This window comes from Phyllostomus hastatus, unplaced genomic scaffold (assembly GCF_019186645.2).
Source record: "Phyllostomus hastatus isolate PE091 unplaced genomic scaffold, TTU_PhHast_1.1 phas_scaffold_129, whole genome shotgun sequence".
In the NCBI taxonomy this organism is placed as follows: domain Eukaryota; kingdom Metazoa; phylum Chordata; class Mammalia; order Chiroptera; family Phyllostomidae; genus Phyllostomus; species Phyllostomus hastatus.
In genome coordinates, this window is record NW_025334009.1 from 1,229,138 (window position 1) to 1,245,040 (window position 15,903).

The window sequence follows — 15,903 nt, forward strand, 5'->3', positions numbered from 1 at the left end:
CCTGACTGGGAATCGAACCTGCGATGCTTTAGTTTGCAGCCCGCGCTCAATCCACTGAGCTACACCAGCCAGGGCTTAAAACTCTTTTTACAACTGAAGCCTTTTCCTGCTCCCTCTCTAACAGAGATTACTGGTTTTCCCCTCTTTCCTCCCCTTAAACATACGAAGCCTGGCCCGTCCTCCCCGTCTGAGCCCATCACCAGGGAGCGCCGGCGGAGGCGTGGCTGCCTCTCAGAGCCCCGCAGTGGGGCGTGAGCCTCTGGTCTGCCGCCGCTGATTCTCCCGGACACGCGGCACCTCCCTGGGATTGCTTTTCCTCCCCTGCAAATCAGGTGGAGATCTCCCTGAGATTTTTTTCTTTTTAATTTTGTAACTTGCTTGGAGGACAACGGGAAATTGGTGGGAGAGAGATTAATTCTCTTCACAGAAGCTGAGTGGCAGGGGAGACAGCATTGCGTGGAGTCTGGCAGAGGGTGGGCCGGGACGGAGGGCGCCGTGGAGACAGGGGCAGGGGCCCAGCCCTGGGAGAGACGGGGAGCCGGGGCTGCACAGTGGGAGGCGGGGGAGGGGGGAGACCCAACCCAGGCAGCATCTGCTCAGGAACGGCACCCACGGCACAACCGTGAGCAAACTCGGAACTTCTCTACGCTTGTGGCGGGGACGGAGACGTTCCTCACACCTGCCCTTGTGCAGAAAACCAGGAATCTCGGTGCTTTCTGACACCGTGGGCAAAGCAACAAGATTCTGCTATTGTTAAATACATTCGGCACAGTATGGGAACAATCTAACCGTTCACCGACAGAGACCAGACCATGAATCGCCGAGCTAGACTTTTCGCTGGCAGGAATCAAGCTTTAACACTTTGGTAACAACAGATATCTAGGCATAACTGAGATACCAAAACCAAGCTATTGTGTCTTTCAAAATGAAACCGTTTGTCAGAAAATGCCCAGTTCTATTAGTCTTAAACCCATCAATTAAATGAGATTGGAAGTGTGTGTCTCACAAAAGGTATCACAGGGATTGAATCTCTTAATTGGTGCTTGTAAAGCCCTTTAAAAACCACAAACGGCTCTCCCAAACGCAAGACATCATTAAGTCTAGTTGCACCCCGGTGTCGAGTGTAGGAGTGGAGGCAGAGGAGAGTAATACATCAGCGTCAGCCACCTGCCGTCCCGTGCGTGCCCCGAGCTAGGCTGGTGCTGGAACTTCATCCGGGTCTTCTCTTTGCGGGGAGGAGCAAGAGTGGGGATTGCAAATCTCTGGAGAGGAGCAAGGACGAACAGCAAAGCCATCCACACCATCCGGAATTAGACGACCACTTCATCACATTCGCTCCAGTCTCTTTCCTGAATCGAAACATCCATGGTGTGTACTCGAACAGATGCGTGTTCATGTTAGACATTCAAACCATGAAAAGCTATGCCAAGAAAATGTTTAAAACCTCACTCAAATTTAATAACTGTAATAGTAAAAATTATTAATATTGGGTAACATGGCAGTCCTCTTTCTACACCTGTAAATGCAGAGAAGGTAGATTAACACGGAGATAGATAAACGCCTAGAAAGAGAAAAGCACTTTCATTACAATGAGGTCGTGCTGTAGGTCCTACTTTTAACATTTCAATTAAACTGTGTTTTAGTTTAAAGCAAGTGAAAATGAAGAGATTTTGAACTTCTAATAAATGATTTGAGAAAAAATATTTTTAAAAGATTTCCCTGAGGGTAAAGGGCACACTGATCGACACTCAGAAGTCAGAATGCACACGCTTTAAAAATGACTTGTGTACGTACGCCCTGGCTGGTATGGCTCAGTGGATTGAGTGCAGCCTGCAAAGCAAAGGGTTGCTGGTTCGATTCCCAGTCAGGGCACATGCCTGACTTGTGGGCCAGGTCCCCAGTACGGGGTGTGCAAGAGGAAACCACACATTGATGTTTCTCTCCCTCTCTTCCCTTCTCTCTAAAGATAAATAAATAAAATTTTAAAAAAATGACTTGTATGTGTATATATATACATACATATATAAACACACACATACACACACACACACGGCTTATGCGTTTGACTTTTCTCCGTGTAAGAAGATAACATTAGCACTCACACTGCTAACTATATTCCCTCGCCCACGCGTCGTTGTTAAATCTGTACTGGTATTTTCTCATCATCCGAGTTTCTAACATACACCTTCCGTCCCACCCCTAACCCTCACGTGGTGCGGGAGTGTCAGCTGTGTGTTTAACTGCTGTCACGGCGCAGTCTCCAGACCGTGCGACCTTAGCGGATGGGCCTCCTGGTGAAGTCCTCTCTCCGCAAGAGCCATCTGTGTCCATCCCGAGAGAGGTTTCTTTTCCTTGTTCGAGTTACAGGGTGCTGCATGTTGTTACATTTGAGGGATTTCGAGGTGGGCGATAACCGTCTTGCCACCTTTTACTCGGAATATCGGGGCTGTTCTTGGTGTCTTCTGGGATAGGGGCTGCTGTTACCACATCAGAGACGAACCTGCTGGTTCCTCAGCCTTTTAAGATGATTCGCTGGGTCAGGCTGGTCTTCTTGCCACGTTTTCAGCTTTGAGGGCCAGCCAGTCGGCGGGCACGGGCCTTGGCCCTGGGTGTGTCTCTCGGTGCCTGGAACAGCTGCGTCCCGTCCATTTATGGGGAATGCTCCCGATGGCACCATCCGACGAGGTGTGATTCTGCTTGTCGGCGATGCCAAGGACACGGTTAAGTTGGGCCATTGTATCTGTCCTTTTTTATTCATTGCTTTTCTTCGATCGCTTCATTATCTGTGTTTTCTCAATTGCATTCATTACAATCACCTCAAATTATCCTTTTATGTCAGTAATTGAATTTTCAGTAGTTGTCTGTTTTGTTTCTGGCCCATTTTAATTGACTTATTAGTTCTTTAAAGGTGCAGTTTTGATTGCAATTTGTATCCTGAAGTTTGTAACTTCCTAAGGTATCTGATTGTATTGGATTTTTTTTTTCATCTTAATACTGTTGTTATTTTTTCTTCTTTTGCCACCTTTTTCATTTTATTTTTTTATTTTTCATTACATTATTTTTTAAAAAATTTGTGTTCTTATTCTGTAGCTTGAGCGAGGTAGAGACATCTCCTAGGATTCCTTGAGTGGTTGTTCTTCGGGAGGGGTATTTGCTTGCCCTGGCCTGGCCCGTCTCTCGGGCCCGCTGCCGTGGAGCAGTTGCGTGGCTCCCGCTCCGAGTCCTCCCTCCTGCTCCTGCGTGCGTCAGGCACTGCGTGTGGACAAGTCCCTTACTCCCTCGTACGGAGGGGCGACCCTGACCTCCCTCCCGCAGAGCCAGGACCCTCTGAGCCCCAGCGTGGGGGCTGGACGGATAGTGACGACCCACATTGTGTAGCCTGAGGGGACGGCAGGGCTGACAGGAGCTCAGCCTTTTGTGCAGCCCCTGGGTGCCTGTCTCTACATTCAGGTTTTATTTTTGGAGAAAACGGCGCGCCAGGGTGAAATGCAGATCGTGAGGGATGTGGAACGCCATCTGCTTCAGTAAACCACCCCGCACAGGGTCAGCGGTCAGGGGAGTGGGGGGTGGGGACCTCCCAGGCCCGGCCTGAGGAGGTGAGGACGGAGGGCCAGCCCAGCGGCGGGGTCAGGTGCGGCGGCAAACCTGGGCGCAGGTGTGCGGGCCTGTGTGGGGTGAAAGGGCCTCCACCCGGGGAGTGGGCAGCGGCTGTACGTGCCGGTGGGTTACCTGCAGGGGAAGGAGCAAAGGTGTGACCCGTTGAAGACAATGGGGACCCAGGGCTCCGGTCGGAAAGGGGGGTTAGGAATGCGGACACAGGAGAAGTAGAAGGAACCGGCCGTAGGCCACACTGGGTGGACAGAGGTGCCACACTGGGTGGACAGAAGTGTGCCCAGATAAATGTCGGTGCGTGCCTGCGTGCACACGCACACGGAGCCTGGGAGCAAGAGCGCCTCCGTGCGATGAGCACACTCGGCACCCCCGCCGTGGCACCTACACCCCACTCTCTGACACGGGAGGGAAACGAGGGCTCTCGGGCTGGGGCAGGGGAAATACCAGGTGATTCCAGGACCTGCCTGGCACCACGAAGTGAGCGGGCGTGCGAAGAAGACAGGCACCGGTCAGACAGGCACCGGTCAGACCAGGAAGGAGCCGGCCGGAGGGGCCCCTGCGGGCCAGGCCAGGGGCCACGGGGCCATGGGAAGACCCAGGGACGGGCTGTCACGTGTTTAATGAAGGAAGGCTGCATGCGGATAGAAGGGCCCCCGCTGATGGAGACGCGTGAGTGAGCGTGTAAACGTTCCACGGCCGGAGCTGTTCTCGAACCCCTCCCCGCAGCCTCCCTGCCCGCCGCAAAGGGACCAGGAGGCGCTGGACAGCGGGGATCCGACAGGCGCCCCTCCGTCCCTGACCGGAGGGGGACATCTCAGTGCCCCGGAGACCGGCTGCACCAGGGAGTGCTGGGGGGCTGGGCGGGCGGGATGGACGGAGCGCTGCATGACCGCTGCCCCCTGCAGGGCAAGGGGAGGCTTGTCCATGCGGTAATTTAAAAAGAAGCTTCGCTGTCTTCACTGGAGGTTTTACAAGTCTTTGTAGACCCCATGACCGCACCCTCGGCACCCGGCCGGGCCCAGGCCCCCCCGCCCCGCTGCCCTGGGTGCAATGATGCTGCCCAGAATCACCGCCTCGTGACCTGAGTAACCCTCCCGGGGGTCACAGCCGGGGTCGGGGAATGGCTGGGGAGTGACTCCACGTTGAGGGAGCCGGAACAGACAGACCGTTACATGAAATCTGTGGTTCTCACGCGGATCCTCTGGCCGTGAAGGTTTTGTTAGGAAAATGGTGAAACGGGACTTGAACGAGAGAGGGGCCAGCCCCGAATCGTTGTTCATTTCCGGACGTCGACGGTTTTCCTGCGGTCACGCACAAGAATCCCCTCGTGGGAAACACAAGCTGATTTAGTTCGGATCACGGGCGTCCGCTTGCAACATGGCTCTGCATGGTTCAAAAGTTTTCCCTGTGCCCTTCTTGCAGGGTCTTCTGTAGGCGTGAGATCATTCCGAAGTCAGAGCGTTAGTGAAAGGTGTCGCCGCGCGGCGGGGCCTCGGGCTGAGCGGCCGCGCGCTCTCACCGGGGCTCTCGGTCTCTCCACAGGTGGCGGCCCTTCCAGCAGCCCCTCCTTCACCCAGGAGCCTCAGGACATCACCTTCCCTCTGCATCGGCCACAGTCTGAAGTCACCCTGAGCTGTGCCGCCAGTGGCGACCCCCCTCCGCATTACAGGTGAGGGCCCGGCCCTGGGCACCGCCCTGGGTTTCTTTCTTTGCCTTCGAGGGAGACCATACCCCCCAAAAAAGTGCTCCAGGGGCCTGAATTTGCGGGGTGCAGCTCAGTGGATGTCGACTGAGGTGTGCTGGTCTGTGCCCACCTGTCCAACGGTGGTGCGGGCATTCATTCCCAAAGAGCCCCCCACGCTCCAGGCAGCAGCCACCTCACCCCCTCCCCCGGCAGACACCCGGAGGGCTCTGTCTGTCGGTGAGACTTTCTTGGACCAGTTATCCTTGACCTGGGTGCCGGGCAGTGCCATGGTGAGGTCAGAACAGAAAGGAAGAAGGGAGTAAAGGAAGGAAGGGGAGGGAGGAAGGAAAGGAGGAGGGAGGGAGGGAGGGAGGGAGGCACAGAGGGAGACAGTAATGGAGAGATTAAGGGGAAAGCGAGAGGAAAGGAAAAGATCTGGTTCCCAAATTTGAAAGACTGAAGCACCACCGAGGTCTGTGCTCCTCCCCCCAAGGCGGGGCTGCTGCCTCCCCCGCCCACGCGCACGGTGAGGACGGAAGTGTGGAAATGCCCCCGTGAGAGCGATGAATCGGAGGGACGCTTTATTGCATCTGACAAATTTCTGCGGCTCCACTGAGAGGTCCCATCACCCCAGAAACACTGACGACAGCTGTGTCACCTCAAGGCAGAGCAATAATTTTGTTCTGGGCAAGACTAGAAATGGCCGCATTTGTTTCTCCCGTACAACCTGTGGCATCACGGGGAGGGCGGTTGCAGCAAAGGCAGAATTAGTTAGATCCACGGGGTGGATGGAATTCACAATTTTAAAAACACATGCATGCATATGTCACACGTATGTGAATAATAATGATATTTCGTTGGCAAGACTTGCATGTGCAAAGGGAATCTAGGAAAAGGCCAAACAAATATTGATATAACTATATTACAACTGGGTTTTAAAAGCATTTTTTAAAAATCTTAATTTTTATCAGGGAAGTTGAATCAACACACACACAAAGTAACAATTTCAGCCCGTTTTGGCACAATAAGCTGTTTTTGTCTATTTTTTTATGTTGCATTAAAAATACCTGAGCTATATTTATAACTGCTTTGATCTTGAAATTGTCTGGATTAATTGGCTAAGTTACTTACTGCACAAACTACAGACAAATTCCCCCTTGCGTCTTGTCGAGCTAACTTCAGCAGCTGTTTTTTTTTAACAACAGAATCGTTGAGAGGCTGCGTGTCCTCACGTCCGCCCCACCCTCTGGCCAAGGCCCCAGCCCAGGGAGCGGCTGCTGGGGGGGAACCGCTCACTTCACAGACGGCTTGTTTGTCTTTCCTGAAGAATGAGCTGTCTTGGTTGATTTAACGTGTGGCGACACATGCAAAAATCGGACGAGCACATTGGTCATATCACCTGATACCTAATGTTGTAATTTTATCTCTTGACAGCTAATTTGACTGCCCACAAGGGGTGGTCGAGTTTGCCAAAGGAGGGAAAGAACTTGTGAATCCCCGTAAGATAAGGAACATCTGCTGGGTATAAGAGCAATCAGTCCGCCCATCAGTCAGCTAACTTCTGTGAAAATATCTATGGGTTTACAACAGGCAGAAAAAAGAATGTAAAACAGCGGTTCTCCGGATAATTCACTGATTAGCTTTATCTATGAAGAAATACACGGCGTGAGACCACCAATTCCTGCGTTGTTAAAATGGCTTTTGTTTCTTAGATGTTTGTAAATTAGGAGGCTGGTGACAGATAGTTCGATTCCCAGCCCGTAATCTGGGTTAGCCGGTCCCTCACACTACAGCGTAAGATGCCCTTAGGCCAGAGGCTCTGGAAAGAGGAGGAAAGGACCGAGTTTTTAATGCGTAAATGTCAGTCTCAGAGCCGGTTTCCTGGATAACAAAGCCAAGGGCAGCGGTAGCTCAGATCTCATGCACATTAGCAACAAACTGTGAAGTTCAGTTTTAATGTGACCCTTTCCAACTTAAATTTCATAACAAAATCTCACGTCGAACCACAGTGACCTGAGATCGTGTGTGCGTGAGCGTGCACGTGTGGGAGACAGAGGGGAATCTCTGCGGCTCGGAGGCCGTCGGTGTCTGAGGGGATCTGGACGTGGTGTGAAGGGGTCCAGCCATGGCAGGAGGGGCTGGGACTCTCCGGCTCAGCAAGGCCGTCCCAGGTGCGACCTTGGGGTGACCATTGCTGGCTCCCCCATCAGCCTCCTGATCCCCAAAGGGAGGGGGTGCCTTTGATTTTCAGATGTGTTTTCTGTGTTTGAGTCAATTGCCTTTAGCAAATGAAACCTCCTGGGAGAAAATGAGCCATTTTTAGAGCAGAACTTTGGAAACGGTTTCAAAGCAGCTGGTCTCCAGTCACTTCCGGTGGCGTGAAAGCACCTTTGCAAACAGGACTGCATTCCGGGGAGACAGGGCAATGTCGGGCAAGCTTGGACAAAAGCGTCCCCCTGGAAAAGATGGCTCTGTGTTTTCAAAACCAAGAGCCTTGAGGTCCCACCAGGAGCTCTGCCAGGGGAAGGGGCGGCTGCCCAGAGGTGGTGCGTGGGCAGGGCGGCCCCTACCTGCACAGCCCTGGGTCGTCAGGTTGCAGTGAGCTGTGTTCCAGCTCCGAGTGTGTGTTTTATTGGAAAAGTCAAGCATCCTATCAGTGATTTCCTCGCTGGCTATATCTGCTGTCAGAAAATAACGGTCTTTGACTGTCACAGAGGATGCCTGCCAGGTCTGACCTTGATCCGGCCACCGCAGGAGGGCCCTCTCTCCGGTTCAGCCCGCCGCTCGCTCTCACTGGCGCACTGGGTCTTCAAACCCCATGAGCTAGAACAGGAGGCGCACTACCGTGCTAATTTTAGAACTGATGGATGTGACTCCCCCGGAAACTGGAGGACTGTCACAAGGGTAGCTAGATCCAAGACCCCTTCCATGGGGCAGGGGTGTCACATGCAGGGCATGCCACCGCCCCCCGAGAGACTGTTAGAAATCTACATCTTGGTGTCCTCTCAGGGGTGTAGGGATGCACCCAGGAATAGGCACTTCGAACAAGCGCTCCGTGTAGCTGGAGAGCAAGGCCCAGCTTTGAAACACACGCACACACGCACACACCCCCCACACACTCACTCACACTCACACACTTGCCTTTTCCAGGGGCAGCAGACGGCCTTGGCCCCTCGTCACCCCGTTCCTGACTGAGGGCTCAGCTTCTCAACAGGGAAGGGTGCTCCCAGCCAAAGGTCACGATTTTAATTAAAATCTGTTATGTTTCCTGGCCTTAGTATGATATTAATTAGATGCTTAAAATAATTATCTGAAGCCTATTTCCTCGTCAGCACCATGAGAAAACTCTCCTCGGCGTTCGGTCCGACCGGTGACGTGTGCCCGACGCCCGCTGGAGTTCGTGACCACGGCTTCTCCGCCGACCGGAGCCCGTTAGCCGGGACCCAGCCCACCCCGGCGCCGCGCCCCTGCCCTGTGTGTGCAGTCTAATCGTCGTCCTGCTGCAGTGATTAGAAGGATTACGGGGAGGCCGCGGAAAAATTCATTTGCTGCCGCCAAGCCAAGCACTTTGAATTTGTGTTGAAAAACAATTACTGGGCTTAATTAGGAGCATGTAATGATGACAGCAGTTATTCCAGTGATTGATTTCAAAATTAAAGCGACCTGGCAAAGTGAGTGCCGCGTCTCCTCTGCTTTGAAATGAAAGGGGACGTGAGGTCCACAGACTGTGCCCCGGACGGCAGTGCGACCGCGGTGACAGCGAGACTGGGGTGACAGGGAGACCGGGGGCAGGGGCGAGACAGGCCTGAGGATAACACTCTTCCCGATGTGCTTCTGCCAGCACCGAGAGCAAGAAACTGCACACATTTCTCTAGGGAAAAAAAAAATATTAGCAGGAAGCGCAGGAAAGTGAAGCGTGGTATTTTTTTTATTGTTGTCTTCCAACTTCCTTTCATTAAAAAGAAGTTGACAGGCACAAGAATTGGGTAAATAATTCACACATGACGAGTTGGCCCTAACCCTCTCATGGGTTTGCTATTTGGCCAACCACTTCCCATCTTCCTTAGGGTCTGCCCGGGAAAGCGACCCAATAGTGAGTTAGCGACCCCAGTCCCTCCTTCTTTTCTTCTGGGGTAGACGTTTGCCAGACCCTCTCCCTGAGATGTTTCAAGGTGCTCCTAGAAAAGCCAGAGACCTTTGGAAGAATTCAGTAAAATGTCATTCCTTTCTAACAACTTGCCACCGACCACCAAAACACTTTTAGTCCGATCTCAGTGCGACTGGAGCACCCTAGAAAAGCAGGGAAGGACCCTACCGGCTCGTGGGGTGGGAACTGGCTCTCTTCCACGGGAAGACGCCGTCCACTTGTTTGACTAGATGACTGATGGTCTTAGTTCAGTATTTCTAAGTGCCTAATTCCTCCAGTGGTTTATAGGAACGCACTAGGAGTGCGTCTCATTGAATATGCAATGCCCATACTTCAGAAGCTCTGGATATGTTGATGAAAGTTGGGAAGGGTGAAGAAGGGGTGAAAGTTAGAAATAATTAGTGGATTTCCACTCATCTTCAAACGACCAAACGGGATTTCTAAAGCCCCTCACAGCCCTTTCAAATAACCCACTGTGAGGCCTGCCTCCCACTGAGCTCATGGGCCAGAGGGCTGCTCACTAATAATTAAGCCCAGAGACGTCTCTGCCTTAGTGAAAATCTCTCAAGTCTGGAGTTAAAGTGTCGTGTTAGTCCGGTGTTTCTTAAGCACCGTGGACACGTCTTCTGTGAGCTCAGTTTCCCCAGGGAGGGACTAACAGGGACAGCGGTGTGCCCCGGACGGCGGGCCGCCATCGGCCGCACACCGGCTCTGGAGGGTCCCCGGCTCCCTCCCCGTGCCGTCGGTCACACGCTCGCCCCGGCTCCTCTCCCTAAATCACTTTGACGTTCCATTTCGCAGTGTCAGCCGTGGGTGTGTGAAGAGTTGCTCGAGAAATAGGAAGGCCAGTGCTGCTGGCGGATTGTCTAAGTTTCATTTCTCCTGTCAAGGGTGCTGTTGCCTCTCTGTACACTTTTGGGGGAACATTTGTCATTCCTGAAGACTCGATCTTTCCCATGCCCTGGCTGTCGATACTGCTGAGCCGGGAAGCCGGTTTCCTTCGGTGGAACTAGTGGGATTGTCTGCCCATGCAACCACGCTGGTTTTTTTATCGGTCCCTGGAATTACAAATGCGTGTCCTGTATGACAAATAAATAGTGGCCGACCCTTTATATTAGAAGCATAATTTGCTTTTTTTCTTCCCTCGAAGGTGGAGGCACAATGGCAGAGACCTCGGCTTTTCCGGGAGCTCTCACTACAGGTTGGACGGAGGCAGCCTGGTGATCGGCAGCCCGCGCCCGGACCGAGACGGCGGCGCCTACCAGTGCCTGGCCGCCAACCCGCTGGGCACGGCGCTGAGTCAGAAGGCGGAGCTCCAGTTTGCATGTGAGTTTGGGGGGAAAGCCTGCGATGCCCGTGATTCTGAAAATGGAGCATTTTGACTCTATTCATTTTAGGAGAAAAACCAGCTTTGCCGCTCTTCCGTTCTTTGACAGCACACAGGACTGCGCGGAGGCAAATGTTTTCACAGCGTGCGTCCTGTGAACCCAGACTCCCGGGTTACACGCAATCTGTCCCCACAAAGGAAGACAATAGCAGTGTTACCCTGGCTTATGGACTATATTTAGAAACACCTCTGAAGTCCCATGTGGAAACATTGAGAAAAGGGCATCGGCTCTGTGACGGTTTCCCCTTCCCCTTCTGCGCGGGTGCCAGCGAGCCGCCCCCGGTGGGAGAAGCCGAGGGCAGGGGTGACTCTGGGGGGGGCCGTCCGCCTCCCGGGGGACGTGACTGGGGGCGCACGGTGCGGTGCGGTGTCCGCCAGAGGCAGGCTGTGCATTAACTGAGCAGTGTCCAGCTGCGCCCCATAAATGTCAGCCCAGTAATTACCTCGGTGACATTTGGGGACATTCGCAGATGAACAATAGACACAGTGTCTCTTACATCCTTCACACGCGGAGGTGGCTGGGGACTGAGATGCGCTCTGTGGAGTCCAGGGAACGCTGCGCTGGGGAGGGATTCTCTCTGCCCAGGCGGTGAAGGGGAGGGCGGCCGCCGCGCCCTCCGCGCCTCCACCTCCGGCCGCCCCCAGAAGGACTCACAGGGCCCAGGGTGAGCGTTCAAGGAAAGGGCCGTGGTCTGTTACTTCAAAGAGTAATTGCTTTGAGACTTTATTAGTGAAATGCGTGTCCAGAGCCCACCCTGTGGGACTGCTTCAGCCGCCAGAGATGGCTGCCTGGATGGTTGGGGCCCACTGAGCACCCACGGGGTCCCATCGAGGCCTCACGTTCCAAAGACCCCTTGTCCACGCACGGCTCCCTTCACGCTGACCATGTGGGGGCTGGCCCTGTTTCTGAATATATGTGTATATATACATGTGTGTGTATAGGTGTGTGCATCTGGTCATGCACACACGCTGTATGTTGTATGTAAATGCATATGCACGTGGTCACACACACACGCACACACGTGCTCGGCACAGTGTGTCTGACGGGGCCCACACTGCCTACACCCGCAGGACAGAGGAAAACAGAGCAAAGCGTGCAGAGCCCCACGCACCCTGCGCAGGGGCGGGCGGGCAGTCAGGCTGAGACTTAGGGACGGGCGGCGACCATGCTCCTCTCCGGCAGTTCCGCCGGGATCACCACCTGGAAGATGACAGGGAGCGACTGGCTGATGGGAAATGCACCTCACAGGAGTGGGCAATTGCTGCACAGACTTTGATGCTCCCCAAATGTGTGTGTCTCCCGCTGGGACAGAAAACGACCTTGGAGGGGCCCGAGACTGGAATCAGAGCCCGCAAGGAGGCGTCTGCCTCTCTGGCCAAGGGAGCCCCACACAAACCCCGTTTCTCTGGGGCTCGGGTTCCTTCCGTTCCGGACAACAGCTGTGTTCTGCTGCCGGAAACCGTGGCGCCGCGTCTCGGGGCGCCTGCCCCTCCTCCTTTCCTTTGTCCCCATTTTCAACAAAACGTAGTCTTACATTGACTGCGTTGTCATTTTTAAACTTCTTTTCTGACTTAAAAATACATGTGACTAGAAGTTCCGCTAAGTTAAAATATATGTTGCTTCTCTACAAAAGAGGAAAGGTTTAAATCAGGGAGAAAGTGTCCGCTTTCATTTGGGTGAATGGGAGAAATCAATTCTCCTGTCTTTGTTCACTCTCCTGTCTCTTCATAAAATCCTCCTTGTTTGGCTGAAAGGTGTGTGATTGTTGATTCCCTAAAAGCATTTCTATTACTATCCATGCAGAAGGAAGCCTACATCCATTAGCTAATCTTCCTTCTGCAAACTTCAAGGCTTCTGGAACTTAAAAAGCCGGAACCCGGGCCCACCAGGTCCTGCCTCGTCCACGCAGTGGCCGCGCCGTGGCCGGGCCTGAGTGTGCCCTGCTGGGGCCGCGGAGAGCCTTCTGGCTTGGGCGCGATGGCCCCTGGTGACGTGACTCTACCTTAAACACAACGCACACTGTGTAACCGTGCATAAATCCTCTCTCTTCCTTTCCTGCGTCTCATGAGTGCCTTTGTGTCTGCACTCGAGTGGGGTTCACCCTGAGTCAGAGGCCTTCTGTAACCAAGGGGAGCGCAGGCCCAGCTCTGCCGCCCCAGAGAGCTGAGGGCAGGTCGAAAGCCGGTGTCTGACGCCCACATCCTCGGCAGCGACAGTCCTGAGAGACACACAGCGGAAACAAATGTTCAGCCGCAGGCGAATGCGTCGACCAGAACGTGGTCTCCGCCTCCAGCAGAATGGTGTTTCCCTTCAGACAGGAATAAAACTGTGGCGCCTGCTGCCACGCGGAAGGAACCTGAACACAGCCCGCCAAGTGGGACCGGCCAGGCACGGGAGGACGAACACTGAGTGACTCACTCACGTGAGGGACCCGGGAGGCAAACTCACTCACAGGGACGGGACAGGACGGTGGCCGCCAGGGGGTGGGCCTGGGGGGTCGGGGGTCCGTGTTAAAAAATGGGGACAGAGTTCGAGTCTGGGAAGATGAGCAAGTTCTGGAGGCGACGGCGGCGGCGGCCGCTCGATGGTGCGGGCGTGCCCGATGCCGCTGCACTGTGTACTAAAAGGGGTCAGAACGGCCAGTGTTATGTGTGTTCACCGCAGTTCTCAAAAGAAGTCGCGCGACGAGAACTCTGCAGACTGAAAATGGTCCTGCCCGTTGGGTCCGTCCCTCCGTCTTGGTTCTGCAAACAGGAGACTGAGCCTTCTGTGCCGGGCCCTGGTTCTCGGTGCGGAAAAGGCGGGGCCCCGATGTGTCTCTGGCCGGACGGAGAGCTCCTAATGCACACGGCTCCTGCCTTGGCCTCCGTGTGCAGCGCCCGCGGCCACCACCGCAAATCCCCAGCCGTGTCTTTTGGTGGGGGAGGAGGAATGGTGACGGTAAAACGTGCAGATTTTTGATCGGACAGACCCGAGTTTGAGGGCATGCTCAGTCACACGGGAGTGTGAGGGTCGGCCCCCTCTGACATTGAGCCTCTGTCTTGAAATCTGTACCCTGAGCCTTGTGGCAGCATTCACAGGACAATGGCATGGGTCACCTGAGGTCACGTGTCACCGAGGTCACAGGTCACCTGAGGTCATGGGGGAAGCCCCCCCCCATTGCAGGTACTAGGAACGTGAAAGCCCTAGTTTGGCCAGACATCTGCAGAGTTCAAACTGTTCCCGTTTTCGCACAGAGAAACCTTCCGGTTCCCACTCTAACACTTTCTCCCCACTGGGTCGTGGTGCTCTTGTTGTCACGACTTTTCAGCCCTTTGACAGATGACCTTTCTTGACCTGGGTTACAGCCGCTGGGACAGCAGCTCCCGTTCCCATTTCACGGTCGAGGGGCCCGTGGGCCCCCGGGGCCGGGTCCCCCATGAAGGACGCCGGCGGAGGACCGGCCGCAACCTGAGCGTGAAGGTCGGACGCGGAGGCTCTCGGGCCGCAGCGCGCCGCCCTTTCCGACCCGGCCCGCGCCCGGCCTCGGGCCTTCTCTCCGCTTGTAACCGGGTCTGGGCGCAGCGTTGCCGGCCAGTGAGCCGGAGCCGCCCGACAGTCAGCCTGGTGGAGGGCCCGAGGGGGGCAGCTGGGTGCGCCCTGCCCCCACCCCCTTGAACAGGCAGCATGCCCAGCAGGCCCTGCCCCCACCCCCGGGTCGGGCTGCAGTGGACAGCAGCCGGGAAGCCCTCTTCCTGGCCCCGATCCTCTCCTGCGCCCCCCACCCCCTGCGGGACGGAAACCTGGGGCCTGGAGGCCCCGCTCCTGTGCGTTTCCAGGGACCAGAGCAGAGCTGCAAGTCAGTGAAGAGCCGCGCCGCCCCCCCCGCCACCGCTGGCCGTCAACCGAGCAAGGTCACTGTGCCCTTGGGCGCGAATGGCCCAACGGCCCTTCAGAGCCTCACCCATCCAGGGACGGACGCTGCGGGTCTCGGCTCCAGGCGGCTGACGCCTTTGGTCTGTCCGTGTGTCCCGAAGTTCAGCCGCTCCGACGCAGCCCTGGCGTGAGCTTCCGACACAGCCTGTGACAGCCTGTGACGCAGTCTGCTGCCTGGAGCCTCCCTGCCACGGGTCCCGGGGACGAGACCTCTGGGTCAGCCACCTCTTGTCACCAGATACACCCCCGGGGCCCCTGCTTAGGCCACCAGACCCGCACGACCCCTTCGCCCGAGGGCTTAAGCGCCGTTCGGGGAACGATTCAAACACGACAGGCCCTCCCGCTCTTCCCTGGCGTGCCGGCCCCCCAAACCGGTGGCTCTCGGTGTGAATTCTCCTCCTCGCCCCACAGGACCGCAGCCCAAAGGCAGACTCGGCTCGTCTCTGCCACCCACAGCCCCCCTTAGTGCCCAGGCTCCTGCGGGGCGCAGGGTGCGGGGACACGGCCTCCGTGAACGCCTCCGCCCCGGGCCAGGGGGCGGGGTGCCTGCCCCTGCTGGGTGAACGCCACCCTCGAGAAGGGAAAAGGTGGGCGGCCTGAAAGAAACCTGGGCTTCACTGGGCTGCATTTTGGGGCTCTTTTTTTTTTTTCTTGAGACTCTTATCACGTAGACTCTAGGGCCGAACAGATAAACATGTGGGGTAAAAGTCGCTCACGGCAGGACTCCCGGGCCCTGTGCTTTCACCACTCAGTCGCGGACACCGCTTCCCCCACGCGTGTGCTCCGGTTCTGCGCGGGGAAGGCAGAGAGAGGTTCCCGTTTGCTCGCCCGCCGGCCCGGCAGAGGGCGCCCTGCCGGTGCACCGAGCCCTGCAGAGGAAATGTCGGGTCGATGCGTTCGGGGATGTGGAGTTGCGGACAAGCTCCCTTTGCAAAACGCCACCTCCCTTTCCCTCCGGCGTGTCTGTCTGCGGCATTAACGGCGTCGCTAACAGTGTCGCACGGCGGCACACGTGTCGTCGGGGGACCCCACGCCGCAGCCCCCGCACCTGGAAGAGCAGGTGGAAGGGTTGTCGCCCCGCGTCGCGGGGCTGGTTCGGTCGGCGCGAGGTCGGCGCGTAGCAACCTCTCACTCCGAACACCTGGACGTTTCCAGTC

The 15,903-nt window shown here is 55.7% G+C and overlaps 1 protein-coding gene across 1 annotated transcript in view; it reads left to right on the top strand.

Moving 5' to 3' along the window:
* LOC123830642 (contactin-6-like) overlaps window positions 1-15,903 on the top strand; it is a 174,809-nt gene that overhangs the window by 64,191 nt on the left and 94,715 nt on the right. Inside the window, 2 exon segments of the mRNA XM_045857110.1 lie at window positions 5,155-5,281; window positions 10,594-10,769. Coding sequence (XP_045713066.1) covers window positions 5,155-5,281; window positions 10,594-10,769 — 303 coding nt within the window.